Source organism: Arabidopsis thaliana, chromosome 4 (genome assembly GCF_000001735.4).
Source record: "Arabidopsis thaliana chromosome 4, partial sequence".
Taxonomy (NCBI): domain Eukaryota; kingdom Viridiplantae; phylum Streptophyta; class Magnoliopsida; order Brassicales; family Brassicaceae; genus Arabidopsis; species Arabidopsis thaliana.
The window spans coordinates 933053-958877 of record NC_003075.7 but is presented as its reverse complement, the minus strand read 5'-3'; the positions used below and the strand labels follow the sequence as shown (position 1 = coordinate 958877).

The following is a 25825-nucleotide window of genomic DNA, read 5'->3' as shown; positions in this document are numbered from 1 at the left end:
GGGCAAATTGGGTACTGACTTCCAGTTAACAAACAATGTACTACTTATCTATTAATATTTGTTTGAAACAACAATACGGTAAAAGGAAATTCATAAAAAAAAAGGAAAATGAAGTACATATGAAATCAAAAATGAAACATCTTTTTGTTGTTGTAATTAGATGATATATAGACTCAGTTATCTACAAAAACAAGCTGCATTCATTCATATTAGTAAATAAAACCATCATCATAAATCTATAATAATACGGCGTCGTTGTGTTGTTTGTATTTCAAATAAGACACTTGTCTCTGCAACTTGATCTGCTCATAGAACTTAGCAATGAACTCCTCTGCTCTCACATCCACCCCTTTCTCTTCTTCCGAACAAGATTCATCGTAACCGTACGATTGTACCTCGTCGGAATAATCTTGACCGTCCATTTCAAAGTCATAGTCAAAATCTACGGGAGGAGCAAAGCAGGGGAGGAGGAGGAACCTCATAGACGAAGTAGGACAATGCATCTTCTTCTTGACGTTAAATAACGGCGTTTCATCAAAGGAAAGCTGGCGTTCTCCGTAATAACGGTCACCGTTACTATGATGATGAGCTAGGGCTTTGAGATGCTTGAAGAACAAGCTACGTAGTTCGAACAATGGCCATTTTTTGAAAACTCCACCTTTTCTTCCCCATAGAAGAGCCATCTTCATGAGACTCCATGCTTTATGTGTTATCGCGTTTCTTCTGATTTTCTTCTGAGACGAATCCGCCATTGATGATTTATTATACTCTCGATTTTTGATCAGAGATGAGTTTTCTTTTTCCTTGATGATGAAGTTTTTGTTGTGTGTTGCTTATGGTTCATGAAATGATTGTGTGTGTATGTGTATTATATACACAAAGGTATGCAGCTTTTTGCTTGCTGTTTGCAATTTTGCCCAACGCGGAGTAACAAATAAAAATAAATTATCACATTTAACTCCAAAAATATATAATATCCTACGTGACTGACATTAATTATTTAATCCTTAATTAAAGTATTTCTTTGTATGAATTATTTTAAAAAGATAGTTTTATAGTTGATTTAAAAAGTAATAAAATTCCATAGACACTAATATCCGAATTTTTTTTAAACCTTACATGCTTCAATATGTATTATTAATTATGTATAATACATCATATAAATTTGTTTATCATAATTTTTCAAAAGAAAAAAATATTTGTTAATAATATTTTACGAAAAAATTACAAATAAGTTCATGTGGGTCACGGCTGGACGTGGACCATATCTTAGCTGTGTTTAGCCGTTTTGTTTCTCAATTACGCATTTTTCGATTTATTTCGTCTGTTGTGCTTTTTAATTTAAAAGTAAATACGTTCAACATCTTTAGTATTCTTTGTTGGTTTCACCTAATTATTAGTTTCACGTTTTCTGTCTCCAGATGTGTTACGTTTAGATATTGTTTATATATAAAAATTGTTATTGAAATATAAATGTTAATTACGTTACATAATGGTTTACCAAATTGTGTAAATGCTACAAGCCTACAACCAAGAAATAACAAAAGAGTTAAGAGAATTTATGACTGACTAGAAAGAGTTTAAATTGTTTTGTCTTTTACGAAATGCAATTATATTTTGAATAATATTATAAACGAATAGTTGCAACTCTATAATAATCTGGTAAGCTGGATCACTACTGAACTTGCGAAGGTAATTAATTTCTTAGAAGAAAACAAATACATAAATATTGTATGGAACTTTCATTATGATTAATTAAAGAAGGACTATAATTAAAAGTAATTAGAGGTCTAGTAAAAAAAACTTGGGAGATAAGGAAGGCTTGATTAGTTTAGTTGTGTGCCGTTGAATCATGTTGTTGCGGCTGTCTCCTTATTGTAGTTTCTAGTTTCCACGAAACCGTGTTCCATTTCCAGAGATACTGTAACGTGCGTTTTCTTTGTCGGATCTTAGAAATATACAGATTCATGTATCTTTTTTTTATATGTAAAATAGTAGATATTTGTTGTTTTATCGTTTCATTGATTTTGACAACGTCATTGTTTAGTTAGTCTTCTTTGGACCATATATAATATGAGATCTATTTTTTGTAATTCTTAATCTATTTTATTTATAATAAAATATTTATATTCTTAATTATATATATATATATATATATATAACCATTCTTTTTTACAAAGATTAATAACGATATTCTTTTGAAACAAGATTAACAACGATACCGACAAACAAAAAAAGAACAACAATGATGTTAAAAAAAAAACAATTTTCATATGTAAGTCTTTGCACCACCCAAGCCTTGTTTTATAAAACAAAATTTCTAAGCGCCGTTTTGACATGTATTTTATAAAAACATAATATAGTATTTTATGATGTTTATGATTGGTTAAATTTCCTTTATATCAGGTATTGTTTAATTTTCTATTATGAAATATAATCACTGAAACATGAGGAAAGAATAATTCTTAATCATCCGTTAGGGCAAAAAAACAAGCATTATTCAAGTGATCCATAAACAGGGAAAATCTCTTTTTCTTTTATTTCTATCCTGAGCTCATGAAACTAAAACTTTTATTCTATTAACTATAATAAGCAATATAAATATTTAGTTCAAGTGAGGCAAAATATTTGCATCACCAATTCTAAATTCATTTATATAAGTAATGTAAAATTTATGTACATCAACTATAACTGATGTTAATATTCAAATTAAGCGATGCAGACTATATTTATTTTTTAAGTGATAGTTCGTGTAAGTCGTGAATGAGCCTCGGAAGCTTGATGCAAATAAGCAAAGGTTTGTTATACGCTTCCGAACTATATCCACATTTAAAAGGTAAATAAAGGAAGCACCAACTTTTGAACCCAAAAATAAAATAAAGAAGGAAGCAATTACCAAAATAATTAGCTGTTCTTTAACTTCTTGTTCCCGTAACTAACGATTAACACAGGAAGAGCACGCTGTCTTTTCTAGTTATGACGTGAAATCTCTCTTAAGAGACAGCTTTTACTTCCACCATTAAACCCAAAACTCTTCATATCTTATAGTTTTCACCCAATACTTTAAAAATAGTGGTTGCATGTATTTATTTTCATAAGTATAAATAGACTTGGTTTGTATGCAAGAAACCTTGGGATCTTCTTTCAAAATCTTTCTTCCCTGCTCATCGCAGGGAAAAGTCTCCCCATCTTGAATATCCTTTTGATCACCATTAATTCTTATATATGGAAATTCAAAATCAGATTAATGGTGGCCAAGAAGAGATCAAGAATATGAAGAAGAAGAAACGATCACGTGGTTTTCACGTGATCGGTGTCGTTTTATACATGCTTCGGCGTCGGAGGAGGAGCAAGCCGCTTAATAACGGGTTTTGGCGGCGAGTTGTCGAGTCCTTTGGGCAGTTGAAAAACGACAATGTTACGGTACTTCCATCGTCGTCTAATATTACGATACTACCACCATCATCTTCTCCGGTGACGGATGAAGTTCCGGCGAGTAGTGACGATCAGGTATCGGAGATGGTTGAGGTTCTCACGGCGACGTCTAGTTCTTGCTCTTCGGGAATCTCGGGATATGGATCAGCAAAGTCGTTGCGAGATATGGATTGTCTTGATGAAGATGATGATGATGATGAAAATTATGGTAATGATGATGGAGGTGATGAGATGATTGATGCGAAAGCTGAGGAGTTTATTGTGAGATTTTATGAACAGATGAGGATGCAAAATCAGGCTTATACAGAACGTTACAAAGCTAAAGAGATGATGATGGTCTAAATCGCACATTGTAATTCTATTCACTGAAGCATAATGTCATATTACATGAGTATACATATATGCATGGAGACGTGCACAGAGTTTGTCTTTGATTATTTCGATGATTTTTTTTTTTCGTCTATTATTTCGATGATTTAAGTAATGATATATATATTGTATTCAGTTAGTCTTGATTGTATACTTTTATAGTAGACGATGAATTTGTACGCAAACTATATTAAAATATATTTATAAAACTGATGTCATTTTGGTTTACTATATATCATCTTCAAGTCATAATGCTAGAACCAAATTGCAGCTAGCTTCTTGTGAGTGATATAGTAGATGATGAATTTGTACGCAAATTATATACATGACTCTGAGCTTCTTTGGCAGTTTTCCTAGGGTGTCATATACATGACTCTGAGCTACAAGCCTTTGTTGTTGTCATATTTCAAGCAATTCGTTTTTTTCTTTTTTTTCTTTTGAACCAAAAACCCAATAATGAGTTAAGTAGAAGTTTATAATTCACTTATGGGTACAATCCAATATAATTTAGAATTTTCCTATTGGTTTGAGAATCCAATTTGCTTGAAGAGAAAATCAGAGACATGGAAGCTAAAGAAGAGAGATTAGAAGTTTATGATGTGGAGAGTAAATTGAATCGGTTGCAATTCGGTTTATTATACTAGATTTTTGGTTTGGCATTAGGTTTATGACGTTAACCTAATAATAAACTACAAAATTTGGTTTTGTGGAGACTAAATTCTCTAACTTTCGATTTAGGAGGATATAATAATTTACCTTCTATTTTGTGTTGACTGTAAACGAAGTTCTAAATCTGTGTAGTTGTGGTACTATGTGAAACTGCGTAGGGGAATAGAGGTCGTTCACTCAAGTTTATAAGATGGCACAAATAGAAAGAAATCAATTTAGTTGTTCTCTCATTTGAAAGGAATTCAAGCAATATGGTTGTTCTCGTCTTTCCAAGATGCATTGAATAGTAAAGCATCTAATTAGTAAAGTTCTCATAATGCTCAGTTGCTCACATTGATCTTTTTACCCCTTTTAATTAGAGTACAGTCTTGTAAATTACGTTGTTTTAGCCAAGTTTGGCCTATGTAATAATTTATTTGGGCTTTAAAAAGCCTCTTCAAATTAGAGTATTGCTGCTGCAGAAAAAGAAAAGAATATTTGCGTGGAGAAAATAAAGGAAAACAAATCCATAATTAGTAGTCGGTGTATACATACCTAAAAAGGCAGAGAGACGTTAAGATTCAAATTTCAAAAAAGAAAAAAAATATGAGTGGCAGGTTCGTTATTAATGATAAAACTTAGGGGCAATATTGGATTAACAACAAGTCTCCTGAATCGTGGCCTCCTAAGTACACGCTCTTGTATAAATACACTCGCATCAAACTCCAAAACCCTTATCACTCTCTCATTAATCGAACTTGGCGTGTTTAAATAATCTTCCGATCGTTAATTCTCTTCCGATTTCGATTCGATTTTAGCGGCGATGTCTCTCAGACCTAGCGCGAAGACGGAGGTGCGACGGAATCGGTACAAAGTAGCGGTCGATGCGGAGGAAGGACGGCGGAGGCGAGAGGATAACTTGGTTGAGATCAGGAAGAACAAGAGAGAGGAAAATTTGCAGAAGAAGAGATTTACGTCTTCTATGGCTTTTGGCTCAGCAACGGGACAAACGGAACAGGATCTTTCTTCAGCGAACCAAGTATGTGATTCTTTCTTTTGTTTACGATTCCACCTTTAGTTTTTTCTGATTTTATGTTCCGATTTGATCAATTAGATCGTCTCTGTTTCATATGAATTTCTAATTGGAGATCGATTTGTTCTAGATTTGAAGTTCTTGCGATGTTTCTTTGTTTTTGGTCATAGATTTTGTATTTGATTGCAAAAACTTGCGATGTGTATGTGTTGTTTGGTGAGAGTATTTGTTACTAATGTCTGTTTAATTGACTGGGAATTTGAGCGGTGTTGAATTTGACATGTAAAGAGAATTAGGGTTGATATCTCAACGGAGATCATCAAATTTACTTTAGCTAGAGGAGATTTTTGACTATGATAGTGTCTCTTCGTGTTACAGTTAAAAGATAATCTACCTGCTATGGTTGCTGGAATCTGGTCAGAGGATAGCAATTCACAATTGGAGGCAACAAATCTCTTGCGGAAACTGCTTTCTATTGGTTTGTGATTTATGTTATTGATCGTTACTAGTAGTACATAACAATCAGTGTTTTGGTTAGAGTCTTTAGCAGTTGTTTTTTCTTTTGTAGAACAAAATCCTCCTATCAATGAAGTTGTACAATCTGGTGTTGTTCCTCGTGTTGTGAAGTTTCTTTCCAGGGATGACTTCCCCAAACTTCAGGTGAGTCGCAGCTGCAGTCGTTTTTTTTTGGATATATTGATAGTTACTAGTTTGATGTATTTGTTAACTTGCTTTTGCTGTTTACTTCTGCAATGTGTTTTAGTTTGAGGCAGCTTGGGCGCTCACCAACATTGCTTCAGGGACATCAGAGAACACAAATGTCATCATTGAAAGTGGAGCTGTCCCGATATTCATCCAACTTCTCAGCTCTGCTAGTGAAGATGTCCGCGAACAGGTATATGTTTAAATCCTCACTGTTATCGTTATTGTCACAGAAGAAACACTTAGACATTAGGATCAAGTGGAAATTCATTGAGACTGTTACCATTCTGAGTTCTGGTCTTTCCCTGACTGAGTATAGGCTGTTTGGGCATTGGGAAATGTTGCTGGAGACTCACCAAAATGCCGGGATTTAGTCCTAAGTTACGGTGCCATGACACCTCTTCTGTCTCAATTCAATGAGAATACAAAGCTTTCAATGCTGAGAAATGCTACATGGACATTATCAAACTTCTGCAGAGGGAAGCCCCCACCCGCATTTGAACAGGTTTCCTTAAATATACACACTTTATTGAATCTCCACAATATTTTTTAACATGCTTCTGATATTTTGTTACTTAAAACATTTTTCGAGCAGACACAACCAGCTTTACCAGTTCTTGAGCGCCTTGTGCAATCAATGGATGAAGAAGTTCTCACAGATGCATGCTGGGCTCTGTCATACCTCTCGGATAATTCAAACGACAAAATACAAGCAGTCATTGAAGCAGGAGTTGTTCCTCGCCTCATCCAGCTCTTAGGGTAAGCATCTGATAGTGATCATTTTAATTTTTATTGCCAGGCATGATTATGTTATCTGATTTATGTGCTTCCTCTTTCTCCGTATAGTCATTCGTCGCCATCAGTGCTGATTCCTGCTCTTCGTACCATTGGAAATATTGTAACCGGGGATGATCTACAGACTCAGGTGCATATAATACATTCACCATTCGATTTCGAGTTTTCAGAAGCAAATGTCTCTAACTTATTTTCCTAACACAGATGGTTCTCGACCAGCAAGCGCTTCCTTGTCTTTTGAACCTTCTAAAAAACAATTACAAGAAGAGTATCAAGAAGGAAGCTTGCTGGACTATCTCCAACATTACAGCTGGAAATGCAGATCAGATACAAGTGAGTTTTGTTTATAATATATGGCATTTAACAAGAAAGTCGAAAATTGAAGTTTCCTGTGTCTGATTTTATTCGAACCCGTATGTGCAGGCAGTGATTGATGCAGGTATAATCCAGTCTCTTGTTTGGGTGCTTCAAAGTGCAGAGTTCGAAGTAAAAAAAGAAGCTGCTTGGGGAATATCAAATGCTACTTCTGGTGGCACTCATGATCAAATCAAGTAAAACCATAAAAACCGAAACGAAATGTTTCCTTAACAAAGAATGGTCATTTCTAAAACACGTCTGTGTTTATTGTTTGTTTCTTCTCAGGTTTATGGTGAGCCAAGGCTGTATCAAACCTCTATGCGATCTCCTTACTTGCCCAGATCTGAAAGTTGTAACGGTTTGCTTAGAAGCACTAGAGAACATTCTCGTGGTTGGAGAAGCAGAGAAGAACTTAGGTCACACAGGAGAAGACAACCTCTACGCTCAAATGATTGACGAAGCAGAAGGGTTAGAGAAGATTGAGAATCTTCAGAGTCACGACAACAATGATATCTACGACAAAGCCGTGAAGATCCTCGAAACATTTTGGACTGAAGACAATGAAGAAGAAGGCAACGACGAGAATCATGCTCCACAATCTGGTTTCCAGTTCGGAAGCACCAATGTTCCTCCTGGTCAATTCAACTTTATTTGAAAGGTAAAATAGTTGAATTGGGTCATAGAAGTTGCTTGGACTTTTAAGTAAGCCACATATCGAACGAAAGTGGTAACATCACAAAGATGAAATATCAATCTTCTCTATCTCTTCATGCCCACTCCTTAACTCGTGGACATGAACTATGAAGAAACATAGTACGATTTTCTTTTCTTTTTGGAAGTTTGTCTCAATAACTAAATCATTTGGGGAAGAGAAACAATTATTCTGTGTTAGCCATCATCTCGTCTTTCAACAAAGTTCCCTTTTTTCATATATTAGTGCCATTACAAAATCGTAGTTATGCCTTAACTAAACCAGAAACATTTTTATTCAATAGTTAATCATTTTTACTCGCAATTTTAGAAAACAGAGAAGCTAGAAATAGTAATATACGCTTGTGGAGGTTTGAGGCAACGGTCAAAACTTCAAGAGCAATATACGCATGTGGAGTTTTTATTGGGTACTTTGGTGTCTAATTACAAATAGGAGAGATTAGTGGTGATTAAGTGGTTATTATCATGGTCATAATTTCTATATGCGAGAAATTAGGGTTTAGGCTATGTGACTAATTCGTGTATTTAAAACACTCTCATTGTTTTATATCCAACAGACAACAAGAACAACAACATAGCCAGATATAATGCTGTCTTCACCAGCTTTTGCTGCAGCACGTTCTACTCTCGGTCGTCGTCTTCATGCGAAGAGACTATCTTCTTCTACTGGTCGAACCGCTGATCCAGAGATTCATGCCCGTAACGATGGAGACGAGCCTAGTCTTTTTCCATCAGACCCCGAGGTATATTTTGACTTTGTTGTTTATATATGTCAAGCTTAGCTGTCACAAGTCACAACTAAATTGTTTGTGATATGTTGTTATTGTTGATGTAGGGTTTGGATGATGTAGCGAACCCGAAGACTCCAGCGGATGAGGATGTACCGGATATTCGACCACCCGGTTTTGTAAAGGAACCGCTTTCTCCGCCAAAAAATCCCAGAGATACTTCACACAAGCTTGAATCTACTCCCGTTGGTCTACCTGCAGATCTCAATTTCCAACAGAAACGAAATTAATAGCAGCAAACGCCTTAGCCGTTATGGCCTTCTAGATCATTCAGAAATGCTTACTTTTGATTAGCTTTGAGAATAAAATTTAATTAAATACACTCTCTACTTTAACTTCTTCGGATTAAAGAAACTACTTTACTCTATATTTGAAATGTGTTGTGTCTTCGTACTTTTGAGTTTATGAGATTATGCACTAAAGATTTGATTCGAGCATAAATGATGAATTGACGATAAGACAGTTTTCACATGGTCCAAAAGGGTTTTGATTTTGTTCTTCACCAAGATTCCTTATATATGTTGTATTCATCCTTACAAGCTGTAAATTTTAAAGAGAATCACATTCCAAAGTTGATATTGATGAGATCTTAGAATAGTATAGAAAGAGAGCTTTTTTGGGTGCAACATAGAACCAAAAAAAAACATTTTAAGAAAATCACAAGACTTTTGTGCACTCTCTTCGTCCGCCTTTGAAAAACTAATTCTTCCATATACTTAACGCACATCCTCTTTGTGTTTTCACCCTGAACAGACTTGGGTAAAGCGTATGTGGGAACCTTGTGTATCCACTTTGGTGAGACTGTGGAGTGGTAGTTGTTGCGTTGGTGCTCATGGAGGTAGGACATTTATGTGGATGGCGTGAGATTGTTGAGGACGACGACGGGTGTTGTGAGTTAGTTGAAGTAAGAGGTCTTTGGTATCAGTTTGGTGAAACAGGGCGGCTCTCAAGTCACGATGAGCTAGTGCTTGTTGTTGTTGTTGGGTCCTCGTCTTCTGACATGAGAGAGTATTGTAATTAATGGAAAATCATCCCTGGACCCTGGTGTTACGTACGACACATGAATCAGATAGTTATATTGGAAAGTTGACAACCATATGCAACATCAAATACTCCACTCCAAAGTCTTAAATAGAAAGAGCAAAATATAAAGAGCATGCTTAAATCTTCTGGTATCAAATTGTTTCAAACATGATCAAAATCACTGCTTAAAGACGGCGTTTGGAGCAAAATCTTTTAAATGCGACAGTTACAAAGATAATAACGGTTGGCTACGCGGAAAACATACTTGCTCTTGTTGTTTTCTTTGCAGAACTAATGGTCTTTACTCAAGATCACATACATTTTTGCAACTTTACTCAAAACTAAGTGGTAAGAAAACTGTAAGAGTATAATTCAATTTGATGTGTCAATAATTCAATATAATATTGTCACATTTTAGTAGAGAATGAATCTATGTTGAGATATATCTATAAAAAAAAAGGACAAAAAAGAAGCTATATTACTGAGCCAAGAAAAGAAGAAGTTAAGTCTCAATCTCTTGAAACTGTTTTTGTTCCCACAAAGTAAAAGAATCAACAGAAATGAGTCGGGTACGGGTCCGGTTTGGGACCTACGAGGCAGAGACAGAGTGAGAATCCGAGTCACGACCGGAGTGATGGTCGTGGAAGCCAGCCTGGTCTGAATTGTAAATGGGCCTATTAGGTTCTGAGGCGTAGACCGTACGGACTGTTACCATGTGCTTTTACACCAACAACAACACATTTCACAATTAATGTATTAAAAATATTATTATAATAATATTAAAATCAAAACCGTAGGTTATTTTTTTTTAGGACCTATATATTATTGACTTTAAAAAAAAATTCATTTCATAACAATAGATAATTGGATAATTTGATTTTCTATTATTTCATTTGGAATGGACACGTGGTGGATTAATGATGGTGGTTTTGTAAAGATATAAAAAAGTAAATAAATAAAATAGCTTCTCTACTTAAATGATTAAATGAATGTACGTTAACGTACGTGTTAGATTTTTTTCATAGCGAAGGAAAAATTTAAGATTCGCATTGGTCGTGTCGATTGTGTCAGGCTAAACGACGACGTATTAACGTAGATGACAAAGGGGTCCGGTCCCAATGAAAATATGACATATTTTTTTGAAGTGATTTTGTTTTGTCAAATAAGTTATGGGATATAAATTGCAATTTGATAAAATTATGTAATAGATATGACAATTTGGAATGTATCTGTTTTCTTTTTTAGTTTATTTAGATTTTTAAATATTTCCATGCTTTTATTCTTATTTTCTTTGTGTAAGATTACTTTCTATAGTTTCATTTATAGTGAGTTAAATAATTTAATATTGCATTTATAGAGAATGCATTAATATAGAATCGCCTAAAAAACACTAAAAATACTCAAATCTCAACTAAATTAATAACACTAAATATTTTATGTACTAAAAATTTACTCGACAGATCTTGGTTTCTAGTACATTTTTGTTTTTTTGTTTTGTCTTGATATTAGCATGCAAAACCAAAACATAAACATGTGTTATCTCCAAATCAAAAACCTAACTACCATTTTGTAAATTGTAACTGCGATTCTATTTACATCTTCAAATGTTTTTTTCCCTACTAATCCAATTAATATTTCTTACTATACTTTATATATAATATGGAAAGAAATCAAATTATTGGTATATTCCCTAGAAGTAAATCGTGGCGTTTCCAAAATAATCAGATTGTGTTGTTGTTATAATAGCATCAAAATTAATATAGAAGACAGACAATGACAGCTTGTCTTTATTTCTCCGTAATCGTTACACTTACACAAAATTTAATTTGTTTTCTTACTATATTAAAAATATATTCCAAGTTGACCATAAAAATAATCAATAAACAAAACGAGTAATTACAAATAAAAATAAATAAACACTCTCTCTTTCTCTCTTTCCTCGTCTTCTTCTTCTTCTTCTTTTTTTTTCGTAAAAATTCTTCTTCTTCTTCTTCTTCTCCGAGCTCCGTCCGAGCAGAGAAGAAGAGTAAGGTAAGTTTTAGAGTGCACTTGTGTGGCACTCTCATTTCTTATCCTGCGCCTCTTACGATTTCTTATGGTGCGCTTCTCCGACTAGTTTCGGTGTCTAATGGACTCTTCCTCTTCTTCTCTATCTCTCCAAGAAAAAATCTCTTCTGGTTATTTCTAGGGTTTCGTTGGTTCTTTTTTCGAAATGCTTTGGATAACGAGATTTGCTGGATTATTCTCCGCCGCGATGGCAGTGATCGTGTTATCTCCGTCGCTTCAGTCATTTCCTCCGGCGGCGGCAATCCGTTCTTCTCCATCACCGATCTTCAGAAAAGCTCCAGCGGTGTTCAACAACGGCGACGAATGTCTCTCCTCCGGCGGCGTCTGCAATCCGTCGTTGGTCCACGTGGCGATCACGTTAGACGTAGAGTACCTGCGTGGCTCAATCGCAGCCGTTAACTCGATCCTTCAGCACTCGGTGTGTCCAGAGAGCGTCTTCTTCCACTTCATCGCCGTCTCCGAGGAAACAAACCTGTTGGAGTCGCTGGTGAGATCGGTTTTCCCGAGACTGAAATTCAATATTTACGATTTTGCCCCTGAGACAGTTCGTGGTTTGATTTCTTCTTCCGTGAGACAAGCTCTCGAGCAGCCTCTGAACTACGCTAGAAGCTACTTAGCGGATCTGCTGGAGCCTTGTGTTAACCGTGTCATATACTTGGATTCGGATCTTGTCGTCGTCGATGACATCGCTAAGCTTTGGAAAACTAGCCTAGGCTCGAGGATAATCGGAGCTCCGGAGTATTGTCACGCGAATTTCACGAAATACTTCACCGGAGGATTCTGGTCGGAGGAGAGATTCTCCGGTACCTTTAGAGGGAGGAAGCCATGTTACTTCAACACAGGTGTGATGGTGATAGATCTTAAGAAATGGAGAAGAGGTGGTTACACGAAACGTATCGAGAAATGGATGGAGATTCAGAGAAGAGAGAGGATTTACGAACTAGGCTCGCTTCCACCGTTTCTTCTAGTTTTCTCCGGTCACGTGGCTCCCATCTCTCACCGGTGGAACCAGCATGGACTTGGTGGTGACAATGTTAGAGGTAGCTGTCGTGATTTGCATCCTGGTCCTGTGAGTTTGCTGCATTGGTCTGGTAGTGGCAAGCCCTGGATAAGACTCGATTCCAAACGGCCTTGTCCCTTAGACGCATTATGGACGCCTTACGACTTGTATCGACATTCGCATTGACGTTTCAGGTATAGAAAATTCTCAAACTTTACTTTTAACTTAATAGCTACTTATTATGTTTTAGTTTGTTCATCAGTACTTGTAGCACTAGATTCTTGTGTGTTGTTAGTTAGTACTTAGTACTAGTAGTATCATTAGCGAAAAGAGACTCTCTTCATCATCACTATTAACACAGCTAATTAGAGTTGCAAGAATTGGTTACTCTTTTGGTTCTTGTGTTTGGTATCTAAAATATGTGTCCCACGTTCTCTTTTGTTCTTTATAAAATATGTCTGAAAGCAAAGGGGACCGATTCTTTTTTTTCGGACCCCATTGTAGAGGTGACAATGGCTCTTGCAATCCAACTATTGATTGGCTTGAGCCAGCTGGGTTATGTTCTAATCACATGTGGGTCTGATTTCTTTTTTGGTTTTTCTAAAGTATCTGATTCCATTAGATAGTTACATTTTTTTTTAAGAAATTTTATTTGTAGCGTCATATAAAACATAAAACTAAGCCGGGAAAACGTATGTAATTTTATTATTTTTAAAATTTACTATGACAAAAAAACGGAAATGCAAATTAAGCTTAGGGATTCGGTTATCCATTTGGTTTAGGTTCGTATCCATTCGGTTATCGGTTTTTTCGGTTCTAAAATTTAGTATCCATTCGGTTATTTTGAAGTTTCGGTTCGGTCCCTGTTCTTTTGGATTTAAAATTCAATATCCATTCGGTTATTTTGTTTTGAATATTTTCAGATAGCTCAGTTATTTTTGACATTTTCAAATATTTTCAGTTATTTTTAGTACTTTTACTATTTTAAATATATTTTTAAGTATTTTTAATTATTTAATCTAAAAATAACATTTTGGATTTTTTTATTATCCAAAATATTTTAAGTTATATCCATTCGGTTTCGGTTCTTTCGGTTAGAGAATTTAATATCCGTTCGATTATTTTCAAATTTTTGATTCAGTTCGTTTCAGTCTTTTGCATTGATTCGGTACATTCGGTTTGGTTTATTTGTCCATGTCTAATATTATTTTTGAAAGCAGCGAATGGTGGTGCTATATGAGGAGAGAGTAGAGGAAGGTTTCATTGGTCTTGACCGGCCCAGTCTGAAAGAAAATCAAAGGTAGCTTTTGTAGTAGAAGATGAAAACCCTTTGCCGATAAAATGGGTTTGGTTTAGCCAAACCGGAGACACAACTGAGATGTGGGAATTTTATTTTCAAACCGGCGGGTTGGATCATATTTTTTTTTGTTTTGTTGGGGGACAAAAAAAATCAATCAGAGTTAGGTTATTCATGTGGATGAGATTCTGTTTTTTTTTTTATCATTAATTTGTGTTTAAAAAACATTCTTTCTTATTTTGTGCAGATACTTATTCTCTTTGAAAAATAATAATTAGAATTACCCAAAAAGAGAGATTAATTTCGTTTAATAATAATGACTCAATGGCTAATGAAATTGTCTCCTCTCTAATCTCTATTATCCAAATGAGATGAAATGAATATATTCTTATTATCTTTCTTTTTGTTCATCTATTCTCACTTGTCAGTGAGTGAATAAGTGAGTCTTGCCTTCAATTTAAGGCTCTTATTATAAATGTCAGCTTTATTCATTTCTTATAATATATACAAAATGTAAAACGACGATGAAGAAGAAAGAGGTCGAGCTTCATCGACTCAATTGCTTAAATGGGCTTGAAGAAGCTTCCTCGCAGCCAATATAAACCCTGTAACATCACAATCTAATGAGCTTTTAAAATAATAATGTCCCGTCTTCAGGAATATGAGACAAAAGTGTGTTTCTCAAGACTTGCCTAAAAACAGAGGAGAAGGTCTAGTGGGTCTTGACTTAAATTCTGGATGAAACTGAACTCCAACATAGAATGGATGATCTTGAAACTCAATCACCTGTTGAAACAAACAAGAAAGGATTTTGAATTGAGAGAGAGTGAGAGATGGTGTTTTTTCTTATCTCATATTCTATTACCTCAACACGTTTCCCTGTATCATCTTTACCCACAAATCTTAAACCAGCTTCTTCAAGTGCTTGAGCTACTTCTGGATTCACCTAACATCATCAAACAAAAACAACCTTATTCACATCATTGCTACAGATAGATACATTCACTTAGACCAGCTTAGGTTACCTCGTAACGGTGCCTATGCCTTTCGTCTACATAAGAAACTTGGCCGTATCTGGTAAATGCCCGGAGAAAAAACAACTTGCTGTCTTTAAAACCGTGAACTGAAGGATTCTCAATGCAATTTTTAAACTTACAGTTTTGAAGTGAGAGAGTCTCGGTTGTGTAAATGTGTTCTTCGGGATCCAAGTCTCATTGTGCTTCCCATATGTGTTCTTGAGCCCTGTGTTAATATATCACCAAGAGTGAGAGAATGAACGGACTCCATTGATAGGTTTCTGAATACATACATGTTTGGAATACATACTTCTGGCATAAATATAACAACAGGGTCAGATGTCTGAGCATCGAACTCAGTGCTATTTGCTCTTTCCAAACCCAAAACCTGTAACCAATGTCATAGAATAAGAAGAAGAAGAACGTTACCAAAGTACAGAGCAAGTTGAAGTTATTCCAAGACATTTCTTACAGATCTTGCAAACTCAATTACTGCAATTTGCATCCCCAAGCAGATCCCAAGATAAGGAATTTTGTTCTCTCTAGCGTATTTGGCTGCTAAAACCATTCCACTCACACCACGATCTCCAAAACCACCAGGAACCAGAATGCATTCTGCGCTCTGCAAGTGGAGAGTTTATGAACTAAATCAAATCAGAGAATTCTAAGACTGAAATTCTCACCTTCAAGATCTTCCAAGCAGCAGCATGCGCCTCCGGAGTCTGCAAAGGAGAAACTGATGTTTAAAAGGAAAACAATGATATTAACTCTGGATCAGAAAGATTCTAGTTATTATTATTAACATATACCGATTTCTCACTTTCGTCTTCAAGATCTGAAGCTGCGATCCATTCGATATGTGGCTTCAATGAACATGCAATGCAGGCATGAAGAAGGGCCTGTGATGGAAACCAAATGCGATTGGTAGAAGACCAAAGTCTATAAATTCACTTTCCAAGTTTACCTTCACAACCGAGAGATAAGAATCCGTTAGACCAATGTACTTTCCAACCATAGCAATTTGGACCTGTGCATAACAGAAATAAGAAAAGTCAAGGCTTGTAAAAGAAAATGTGTCAGTGTAAATACTCACATGATTTGTCAAGTTATCAAAAGTTTCAGCCATCTTATTCCAGCTATCCAGATCAGGTGCTGTCGCAACGCTGAAAGAGATGAGTTTATTGAACTTGGTGTTACACTGAAAGTGATATCGGCTAACTTATGAAGACCATATAAGAAATGAGACTAACTTAGTTAGATTCAGTTGTTTGAGAATCGAGTGATGAGCGTTTTGATTCTGCAGCAAGCCAAGAGCATACATGATTCTATTTCCTTTATCTTGGAAGAGCCAAAAAAAAGCATCCAACTTACACGGAGTAGGAGAGGAACATGCCAAATGTTTGGAACATCATGGATATTGAGAATATTAGCTGCCTGTAACAAGTCATCAAGTGATATAATCGTTGAGTAAATATATAACGTAGGCTTCACATAAAAGTTATACCGCCACATGACAGAACTGAGACAATTTAGCCTTGGTACTTTCCAGCAGTGGCTGCAGAGAAAGAAAGAAAAAAACTAAGACTTGTCAAAGGTATGAAAATTACAAGTGATCTCGCGATACCTGAGCAGAGCGACATGCCAAAAAGTGAGGAGTCAATCCCAAAGCTCTTAGTTCTCGGACAGTGTGTTGGGTTGGCTTTGTTTTCTGCATAAAGCCGAGGATATTAAAGTTTACCATACATTTTGAAAGGGTAAGAAAATAGTGTGTACCTGCTCCCCAACAACACCAAGAACGGGAATCAAGCTCACGTGAATCAGGCAGAAATTATCCGGTCCTAGGAAGGGAAATATGAAGCAACATACATCATAATTACTGAAAGAAAGCAGAGGAGGAGGAGGAGGAGGAGGAGGAGGAGGAGGAGGATTCATTACCAACAGAGAATGACAATTGTCTCAAGGCCTCGATAAAAGGCATTGACTCGATGTCACCTATGATTTAGCAGAAAAAAAGGGTAATGAAGTGGAAACGAGAAAGCAGAAAATGGGTCAAAAGCTGCTCTTACCAACAGTCCCTCCCAACTCAATAACACAAACATCAGCTTGGCCTTCCTTTCCATCCACAGGAATCAGAGAGACTGACTCAATCCAATCCTTGATTGCATCAGTAATGTGTGGAACAACCTGAACAGTCTTCCCAAGGTAGTCGCCTTTCCGTTCCTTGTCAAGAACAGACTGGTAAAAGTGGAAAACGAGTTACTCTATCTCACTAGTCACTACATACATACATAGCCGGCGAACGTTAACAAATCTCAGTAAGTACCTGATATATCTTCCCAGTGGTTATGTTGTTGTCTTTGGTTAGTGTCACATCGAGAAATCTTTCGTAGTTTCCCAAATCAAGATCAACCTTCACAAAACAGCATAATTCTTTAGCAACAAGCATCTATCAATGAGCAATGCAAAGAAAGCAAATGAAAACAAGAAAACCTCTCCACCATCATCGAGTACAAAAACCTCTCCATGCTCAAAAGGGGACATTGTACCAGCATCAGTGTTCAGATATGGATCTGCATAACAAAAAATTTGGAACATCAACACAAAAAAAAAGGCTCAAACGTGAAATGGAAATGAGAAATTCCAAACCAATTTTAATGGAGGTAACTCCAAGGCCACAAGCTTTAAGCACCACGCCGATACTACTCGCCGTAACGCCTTTGCCAAGCCCACTCACCACTCCTCCAGTCACCAATACGTACTTCATCTCTTCCAATTACCAAACCAACTGTTTGTGTTAATGTCTGATTGGAAACTACCAAGGGACACCAAAACTCTGGCTTTCATCGGGAAAGGAAAGGGCTGACTTCCTTCCGAGGATCAATTATATTCTACCACTAGTAAGCTCCCACGTGTCTTAATTCCCAATTCCTTTATCAAACATACAATTTAATCAAATAAGATATTAGGACAATCAACCAATCATTCTTCCAAAATTCAAATATTACATTAAATCTTTACTAAAATCTCGATGTTATTAATTAGTATTTAAAAATATTGCATAAACACACCCTTAAAACTCAAAGCAATTAATGAATGATTATTTTCTAATTAGTAAATTTTGATAATCAATCCTAAATAACTATATTTACAATTACTTGATTCGAAAACGATTATATACGTAGTTTTAAATTCTACTCAAATCTTACCAAAACTTTTAAGAGAAATTCTCACAAATAGCACAAATAAATTAAGACAATGTGATGCTTGTTTTACTTCGGTTTCGAAATCATAATAATTAATGAAATACTCTTTGGTTATTATATTTATCTCCCAAAGGCCAAAGATTTTTTGTAGAGAGTTTCCACAATAAGTCACTTCTTCTTGTTTTTTATTTGCATAAACTGGTTTATATGAAAATTTTGGAAATTTATTCATCTACTTTAAGTTAATGGTACACACACAAATCTGCTCTAAGCTGCATCTTGTTAAACGACTTTTCTGCCCATGAGTTCGTGTTGTAGAGCACATGCTTGTCAAGTGCGTATCCGGGTTTACAAACGTACTCCACCAGGTAATCGGAGAGGACACACGGGATTTCGTGGCGTATAAACTCTTGGATCCAGACGTCATCCCGCGGCATCCCGGGGCTTATCAACGCGAAATCCGTGTTTTGATTCAAGAAACGCGTGTAAGGAGGCGCCGTTGCAAGTATCGTACCATCCCCAGCTTTCACAGCTCGCTTTAGTGTATCCTGAGTAGGGAGAAAAGAATAAATATAGACATCAAAAACCAAGAAAAAATGACAAGGATGTGCGACACGTGAAGAATCATTCTAGTGTTTATTGTACTGAGACGAATTCACTCTGCCAATGAAATCAAGAACTAAGAAAATTGGCAGAGATGTGAGAAATATATTTCTTACCAAACAAGGGATGGTGCAGTCACCGTATACAACAATGCGCAGTCCATATAAAGCACCGTGTCCTGTTTTCTCCCTGACGAGCCGCCATTTCTTTGGGGACTCGAGGTTTATCGCACCATCAGCACTAAGACCAGAACTGTGCCATTCATAAGGCTCCTCTTGTAATAGTTTCCCAGCTTCCTTTGAATCAGCCACATAGTCAGTCTTCAGAATCCAACTGCATTACGGAAACTGATGAGTCAGAGATGAAAAGATAACAGTTTTCATCAAAGCAGAAGCTCACCACTAGCAAATTGTTTGAAAATCAGGGCTTAGTTTGGTGTTCTACACAATACAGAGGATGTTGATTGAAGTAAGTTATTGTACCTTCCAGATGCAGCAGCAGCGAAAAACTTTTCGGTCCTACGGATTTCAGGAGCAATGAAATGTGTTGCTTGATAAGACCACTGATGAGAATCCCGGCAACATTTTCCTTTTAAACGCCTAATGATCTGCTGGTATTCGTTTCTCTGGGACCTAGGACCACTGACAATAAAAAATTTCGGCTCATGTTCTTGGTCCTGGAAGACTTTTCTACTAGCCAAAGGATTAACCCTGAGCTGCTTAGACTCTTTCTCCGCCTTTGTACCTGTTTTAGCTGACTTTGCAACTTTCTTTCTTGCTACCGGGCTTTGGTCTCCACCAGATCCCACCTTTCTAGATTCATTATCCACTGCAATGTTCTCCTTCTCTTTTGCAGAATTATCCCCTACATCTTTCATCACAGTGTCGGTTGCTTCGGTGCCACTTCCTTTTTCAGATTTTTTAGTCTTCTTGACACTTGATTTCCCTACTTCAACTCTAGAAGAACTTCCTTTCTTTCCACTTTGAAGGCTACTTCTTTCTACAATACCCTCCTTTCCGTGTTTACATTTATTATCATCAAACTCTAATTGCATTGCAGCATTACTTGGATCCTTAGCTGCAGCCTCCTTTTTAGCTAAAGATTTCTCCACAACCAGGCTTTGAGCTCCATCAGAACTGACATCTCCACAATTTTCATCTACTGCTACATTCTCCTTCACTTCTGCAGAGTGAATCCATATATCTTTCTTCACAGTATTGTTTGCTTTGGCGCCATCTTCTTTTTTAGAAACTTTCGCCTTTTTGACACTAGGTGTTTGAAGCCTATTTTCTTCTACAGTGGCCTGCTTTCTGCGTTTACCTTTCTTTGTATCAACCTCTAATTGCGCTGCAGCATAGCTTGGATCTTTAGTGGCAGCTTCCTTTCTTGTTAATGTTTCCCCCGCAACAAGGCTTTGGTCTCCACCAGAACTGACCTTCCCATTTTCATGTTCCAATGCTAAGTTCTCCTTCCCATCCGCAGAGTTATCCCCTCCATCTTTCATCAGAGTACCATTTGCTTTGATATCATTTTCTTTTCTAGATATTTTGGTCTTCTTGACTCTGGATTTTCCTACTTTGGCTGTAAAAGAACTTCCTTTCTTCCCTCTTTGAAGGCTATTTTTACCTACACCAGCCTCCCTTTTGCGTTTACTTGTATTCTTATCAACCTCGGATTGTAATGCACCATCACTTGGATCTTCAGTTGGAACATCATTAAGCTCCCGTTCTAGCACCGTAATTTCCACCTCTGCATCAGCTGCCTCTGGGGTCTTAGCCTGCAGCTTATCTTGGTTCACCATCAGATCCAACACAAGATGGTCTTTCTCTTCTGGGGCTAAAGATTTATTATCTACAGAGTCAATTCCCTGGAGGGCTTCAGTCTCTGTGTCAATATGTTTTGCCATGTCTTGTACAACCTCAGTATTTAGGACAGGGCTTGATATCTCTTTTTGATTGCTATTACCTGTTACTGGCGCTGAAACTTTTCCTTTGTTTAGACAAACATTGCGCTCGTCCGTTGGGGAAGGTTCGCTCAAGTATATTGATCCCTTTTGGTTAATGGGGTTCTTCTTCCTGCCTCTGGTGCCTAGGCTCTTTTTTGGAGCTGTTTTCTTCGTGGTCAGCTCTGTTTCTTGCTTGTCTTTCATTCTGATTAAACCCGATCCAGGAGAGGTGCTAGATCTCCTCATCACAGGGTCAGTTACAGATCTTTCAGGTACTTCATCCAATGCACCCTTCATAGTAGAATTTTCTGGAGTTCTGATATCAGCTTCCATGGGAACAACACCTGAATTGAACAACCTAGCTGCTGAATCACTCAGATCCAACTCATGTGCAGCTTCCCTGAGGTTTGGCACAACACTAAGGTTTTGCTTAGGTGAGCCTGATCTTTGTTCCTGCAATAAGACATTTTCTGTCATTCTCTCAGTCAATGATTTCTCCGGTATTTCATCCCACGCACAATTTGAAATGATATTCTCCGCAGTTGAAAGAGCATCGACCATGGGTACCACATTAGAGCTCAACAGTTTAGTGTTTAACTCACTCGTGGGTGATTTATGGCCAGCTTCCTCACTTTCAGTTGGGTCACTAATGCTCATCACAGGCCTAAGGTTGTCGTTAGGCGAACTTGGTCTTAGTTCCTGCAATAACAAACTAGACGGTGGTGGAATACTTGCCTCACTGTTGTGGTGTACTCTCAGTGAATCTTTCCTACTGACAGATCCATCTGTAAATTTTGCCTGAGGCATCATCGGAGGGAACTCCTCGCCATGCAACATATCAATCTTGCCAAGATCTCGAAAGAGTGACGTTCTTTCCATGGAAGAACCAGATTTTGATGCAGAGGTATTAAAGGCAGACGAAGCTTTTAGGCCCTTGTCATCCATTCTCAAGGAACGGTTTTGGCCACTTGACTCTTTTCCCAAAGTATCAGTCTCTGGCGATCTCTGAAGTGTTTTCCTTGAATAAGTGGCTAGAGAAGAATGCCTTCTGATACTCCTGTTAATAGACGTCGAGCCATCAGTCTCCATTTTGCTCATCCCTTGCTCAGGAGTCTTGTTTGCAACCCTAATGGGGGACACGTAATTATGCTGCTGAGCAACACCTAGATCAGTAGAGACCATTGCTTCAAAAGGTCTGTCCGTCCTTTTAGGAGTTAACCAATTATCTTTGGACGTATTACATAATGATGACCCTTCCTCAAGAGGGAAATCTTTTCCTCCCGGCTTAGAGATTTCAACTGCAGGCACGGCACCAACCCTAAGACCAAGAGGACTGGTATTTGCAGGCTTGACAGAGGCATCTTCTGCTTCGTCCTCAGAATCCCTAGCTGAAGCCTCCATTATGTCCAACTCATAGCCACTGAGAAAAGAGAAAATGACTAGCTTGTAGTGAAAGTGTAATATGCCGAACAGTAACATTATTAATCAGGCTGAAATGAGCACGAAATCTAGAAACCAATTTCTTTAGCAAGACATAAATTCATCTCTCAATAAGAGACTATACCAATTCTAAAGAATAGCAATTCCAGGCGTCCACTAATACAAGAGATGGAGTTGCACTTTTACCTTATCTCGTAATCAACCTCAGGTAGGAGCTTCCAATTCTTTAAGCTGCAAAGAAAGAAAGAAAGAAAAGATATTCACATCCACAAAACGAAAACGAAAAAAAACAAAAAAACTCTTGTATGCCTCTTACCAGTCCTCTAACCAACGGTGGTTCACAAGTTTAATCCTCTTAATCCGCTTGGCTAGCTCATACTTTTCTCCTGCGCAGAAAGAAAGACTCGACAGAATGTAAACTCCCCGAAAAACACTAAGCTAAAGGAAAGTTGAACCAAAGTAGAGACACCACACCCTCAAACTTGTAGCATATAAGATGGGTCACTCTGTTAGCAACCAACGGCTTGGAGAACTGCCCACCCATCAACTCAACCATTCTCTGTATAAAACGGAAGAAACAAGTTTAACTCCCAAACACAACAACAACAAGAAGAAGACAAAAAACAAAAAACACACCAACCATAATATCTTCTCTATCATGACCTTGGTAGCCAGTCAAGCACACAACTAAGGCTTTGGACCCTGGAATCCCATTCAAATCTCTAAGAGGCCTATACAATATCTGTGAATACCAAAATTAAGCAATCAACAAAACATTACATATAAAACCATTTTAAAATATTGGTTATGACTAACCGAATTTGCATTGTCAAGCATTCCAATGTCGAAGCTGTGATCAACCCATGACCCGGTGACAACTACCTTCCCGCTGTTTCGAGCAGCAACGCAAATCGGATCATCCTATGTTTGTTGAAGAAAACAAAAAGTAAGATTTTTTCAACGAGAGACGAAATCAGATAATAAGAGAGAGAGACGTACATAGAGAAGCTTATCTACGATGAGGTGAGTACATGACTGAGTGAATTGGCCAACATCAACACCACCACCACTCACTAGCTTCGACCGTAACTGTTATTGCAAAATCAGAAACCGTTACGGAAATCTGAATCTACGATTGAAAATAGAGAGCGAGAGAGAGATGACATACCGAGTTTCCATGGATGGGATTGAATCCAACGAGAGCGAATTTGACACCCGAATACGTCTTGGGAGGCAAACCCGAATCCGATTGCATTTTTTTTTTTGAAAAATTAGGGTTTTATTAGGGTGGAGGAATCGAAGATCGATACTTGGATTTGAAATCAAAAGAAAAACCCAGATTTTAACTGTAATTGACTTTGAATCAGAAGAAGAAGAAGACGAACAAATTAATAAAATTGGGATTTAGAGAGCGTCTCGGGGAAGATTTGAAGGAAGCGGGGGAAATTGAAAAAATGAAAACTTTTGATTTTCTAATTTTTTAAGATGAAGCGGTATGGCGGGCTAACCAAATCCACGTGGCACCATCACAATATTCCACCACCATTTGTAGAAAAACAAAACTGGTTTGGTTTTACTCAAATTGAGCCATACTAAGATTGTAATTGGTTTGGTTATATTCGGTTCGACCCAATATCGGAAGCAAAACCCAACTTTGACCATGAGCGAGCGTCATAGCGTATAGTCTTCTCACAAAATGACTTCGAGAATATAATAATACGTTACGTTTCAAAATGACTCAATTATTTACGTTACATTTAATATGGTTTTGTTATAAAATTTCTGTTAAGAAAAATCTAAAATATAGTAAATGATATGATGAATTTGTGAATGAATTAGAAAATCTCAATTGCACGTTTGACTCATATTCTTAAATTAATTGTTTTCTTTTTCGTTAGTAAATATAACTTAAAATACAAATATCGAGAAACTAAAGCCATGAATGGTGATATATACTGCATCTAAAACCGCACCGCAACAGTGATATAACAATATCAAAATCTCTATATATACTCCCGTAGCGCAAAACGCAGTCACATGATTGAGCTTTTCGATTTCTTTTCATCATAAAGAGGCTAGGTTTTTCTTAACTTTTATCGACGAATAATCCTCTACAATAGTATAATAGACTAGTCGCTTGACGGGGTCATGGTTGATGAGCTTCGAAAACATATAGAAAACTTAAGACATCGATTGTGCTATACATAAATATTTGGTTGGAACTACCAATAACACAAGCGACCAAGTGACATACGCACGAGACAATTTTCAATCTGAATAATCATCAAACTATTTTAAATTCAAAATTATCCATCGATTTTCTTGAAGTAATATTTGATCATGTATATAATTAAACAGTAAGAGCTTTGATGCTAACCTAACCCAACGTAAGTGCGGTAGGCATGATTTGTGTATGAACTATATACTTCTAAATCCCTTTGTCTTCTCAACGGCTGGCTTTATTGGCTCCACCGTCGAGCCCTTTCGATCTATTAGGTGATGTTTTTGATCTCCAAATACATTTTTGATCGCTTTCTTCTTCATTCTCGAAGCCGATCGTGGTTTTTGATGATTTGCATGATGAATTTATTGTTGGTGAAAGGTCGACAGCTGCATAACCGAACGAACTCGATTTAGAATTTTGCTTTCATTTTAGTCCCACCTGATTTAAGCTAAACTGATTGAACATGCCTAGCCTACTGTTCTTTCTATACTTTTTACCTTGGTAAAATCGACAAACCCTCATTTACCAATGTGCTGTCTGATTTGTGGCATGCAAAGACATTACACAAAATAAAGGTTTAACCGCGTTATCAAAGTGAAGAAGAGAAGACAAAAACACTAACCAATGAGAAAGTGAATCAACGTTATGGGCAGCAGTATTATTATTATCGTAATAAACTATATATTATACATTCACGTACCTTTCGATATGTCATGTCCAAAGTGAAGAAACTTTTGTCCTTTGCTAGTTTCTTCGTTTTATGTGCATTTGATTGGACTTCTGTCAATTCTTTCCTTAGAATTTTTTAACCTTTCCTTCTCATAATTTAATTTCTGATGTAACCTGTTGTCTGAAAATTTATTAGTTACACAATCATTAATTTACAACAAAAAAACATCTTTAAACTTTTCTCCTAACCATCAAAAATTAGTGGGTCTTGAGATGACTGCGTTTTCAATTGGCTATTTCTTAATATCTTGAATCATGTAGATCCCGGCTAACGATTATTTTCCAGTCGACAAGATGAAATAGTACGTGAAATAGTATGATGATAACACAACCCACCAGAATCAAGCTATAAATTCTTGTTATAGCAAATGGTTTTACTTACAAATTTTTAAAACAAAATTTTAATTGACACAAAAAAAAATTATTAACCAAATTTAATA

The 25825-nt window shown here is 36.8% G+C and overlaps 7 protein-coding genes and 1 long non-coding RNA gene across 17 annotated transcripts; 4 read left to right on the top strand and 4 right to left on the bottom strand.

Moving 5' to 3' along the window:
• Positions 1-43: 43 nt before the first annotated feature.
• Positions 44-833, bottom strand: AT4G02170 (cotton fiber protein). The gene has a single exon (NM_116449.3). The coding sequence runs from the start codon at positions 750-752 to the stop codon at positions 237-239; it is 516 nt and encodes a 171-aa protein (NP_192126.2). The 5' UTR covers positions 753-833; the 3' UTR covers positions 44-236.
• Positions 834-3143: 2310 nt separating this feature from the next.
• AT4G02160 (cotton fiber protein) lies at positions 3144-3910 on the top strand. The gene has a single exon (NM_116448.2). It carries the CDS (start codon positions 3226-3228, stop codon positions 3775-3777), a length of 552 nt encoding a protein of 183 aa, NP_192125.1. The 5' UTR covers positions 3144-3225; the 3' UTR covers positions 3778-3910.
• A 1277-nt stretch (positions 3911-5187) lies between these two features.
• On the top strand, positions 5188-8332 carry MOS6 (ARM repeat superfamily protein). Of its 2 annotated transcripts, NM_116447.3 has the most exons (10): positions 5188-5491; positions 5864-5963; positions 6054-6145; positions 6249-6380; positions 6507-6692; positions 6783-6946; positions 7034-7112; positions 7187-7315; positions 7406-7533; positions 7625-8332. In NM_116447.3, exons 1-10 carry the CDS (start codon positions 5276-5278, stop codon positions 7992-7994), a joined length of 1596 nt encoding a protein of 531 aa, NP_192124.1. In that variant the 5' UTR covers positions 5188-5275; the 3' UTR covers positions 7995-8332. The 2 variants fall into 2 exon arrangements, with proteins under 2 accessions (NP_192124.1, NP_001328074.1); NM_001340367.1 differs by having other exon boundaries at positions 7406-8332.
• AT4G02140 (uncharacterized protein) lies at positions 7815-10280 on the top strand. Of its 2 annotated transcripts, NM_116446.4 has the most exons (3): positions 7815-7997; positions 8608-8793; positions 8886-10145. In NM_116446.4, exons 2-3 carry the CDS (start codon positions 8638-8640, stop codon positions 9066-9068), a joined length of 339 nt encoding a protein of 112 aa, NP_192123.1. In that variant the 5' UTR covers positions 7815-7997; positions 8608-8637; the 3' UTR covers positions 9069-10145. The 2 variants fall into 2 exon arrangements, with proteins under 2 accessions (NP_192123.1, NP_001319842.1); NM_001340366.1 differs by lacking the exon at positions 7815-7997 and having other exon boundaries at positions 8447-8793; positions 8886-10280.
• AT4G04065 lies at positions 9509-9884 on the bottom strand. Its single transcript, NR_141772.1, has one exon. It is a non-coding gene; the product is annotated as an other RNA (long non-coding RNA).
• Positions 10281-11628: 1348 nt separating the features above from the next.
• GATL6 (galacturonosyltransferase 6) lies at positions 11629-14554 on the top strand. 3 transcript variants are annotated; one of them, NM_116445.2, is made up of 2 exons: positions 11629-13122; positions 14149-14554. In NM_116445.2, exon 1 carries the CDS (start codon positions 12074-12076, stop codon positions 13112-13114), a length of 1041 nt encoding a protein of 346 aa, NP_192122.1. In that variant the 5' UTR covers positions 11629-12073; the 3' UTR covers positions 13115-13122; positions 14149-14554. The 3 variants fall into 3 exon arrangements, with proteins under 3 accessions (NP_192122.1, NP_001031573.1, NP_849285.1); NM_001036496.1 differs by having other exon boundaries at positions 11793-13122; positions 14146-14518; NM_178954.2 differs by having other exon boundaries at positions 11803-14168.
• On the bottom strand, positions 14551-18157 carry AT4G02120 (CTP synthase family protein). 5 transcript variants are annotated; one of them, NM_116444.4, is made up of 21 exons: positions 17888-18157; positions 17732-17811; positions 17565-17651; positions 17308-17476; positions 17177-17233; positions 17015-17079; positions 16866-16949; positions 16746-16796; positions 16613-16675; positions 16492-16538; positions 16335-16404; positions 16206-16268; positions 16051-16140; positions 15925-15963; positions 15714-15863; positions 15552-15629; positions 15382-15467; positions 15251-15299; positions 15091-15171; positions 14918-15011; positions 14563-14830 (listed from the first exon to the last, which is right to left on the bottom strand). In NM_116444.4, exons 1-21 carry the CDS (start codon positions 18003-18005, stop codon positions 14781-14783), a joined length of 1671 nt encoding a protein of 556 aa, NP_192121.2. In that variant the 5' UTR covers positions 18006-18157; the 3' UTR covers positions 14563-14780. The 5 variants fall into 5 exon arrangements, with proteins under 5 accessions (NP_001329022.1, NP_192121.2, NP_001329021.1 ...); NM_001340363.1 differs by having other exon boundaries at positions 14551-14830; positions 15091-15299; positions 17888-18116; NM_001340362.1 differs by having other exon boundaries at positions 16206-16404.
• A 392-nt stretch (positions 18158-18549) lies between these two features.
• AT4G02110 (transcription coactivator) lies at positions 18550-23872 on the bottom strand. Of its 2 annotated transcripts, NM_116443.6 has the most exons (10): positions 23601-23872; positions 23432-23521; positions 23249-23353; positions 23073-23174; positions 22907-22991; positions 22749-22818; positions 22619-22663; positions 19530-22412; positions 19164-19380; positions 18550-18992 (listed from the first exon to the last, which is right to left on the bottom strand). In NM_116443.6, exons 1-10 carry the CDS (start codon positions 23685-23687, stop codon positions 18687-18689), a joined length of 3990 nt encoding a protein of 1329 aa, NP_192120.4. In that variant the 5' UTR covers positions 23688-23872; the 3' UTR covers positions 18550-18686. The 2 variants fall into 2 exon arrangements, with proteins under 2 accessions (NP_192120.4, NP_001327947.1); NM_001340361.1 differs by lacking the exons at positions 23073-23174; positions 23249-23353; positions 23432-23521; positions 23601-23872 and having other exon boundaries at positions 18580-18992; positions 22907-23036.
• Between the last annotated feature and the right edge of the window lie 1953 nt (positions 23873-25825).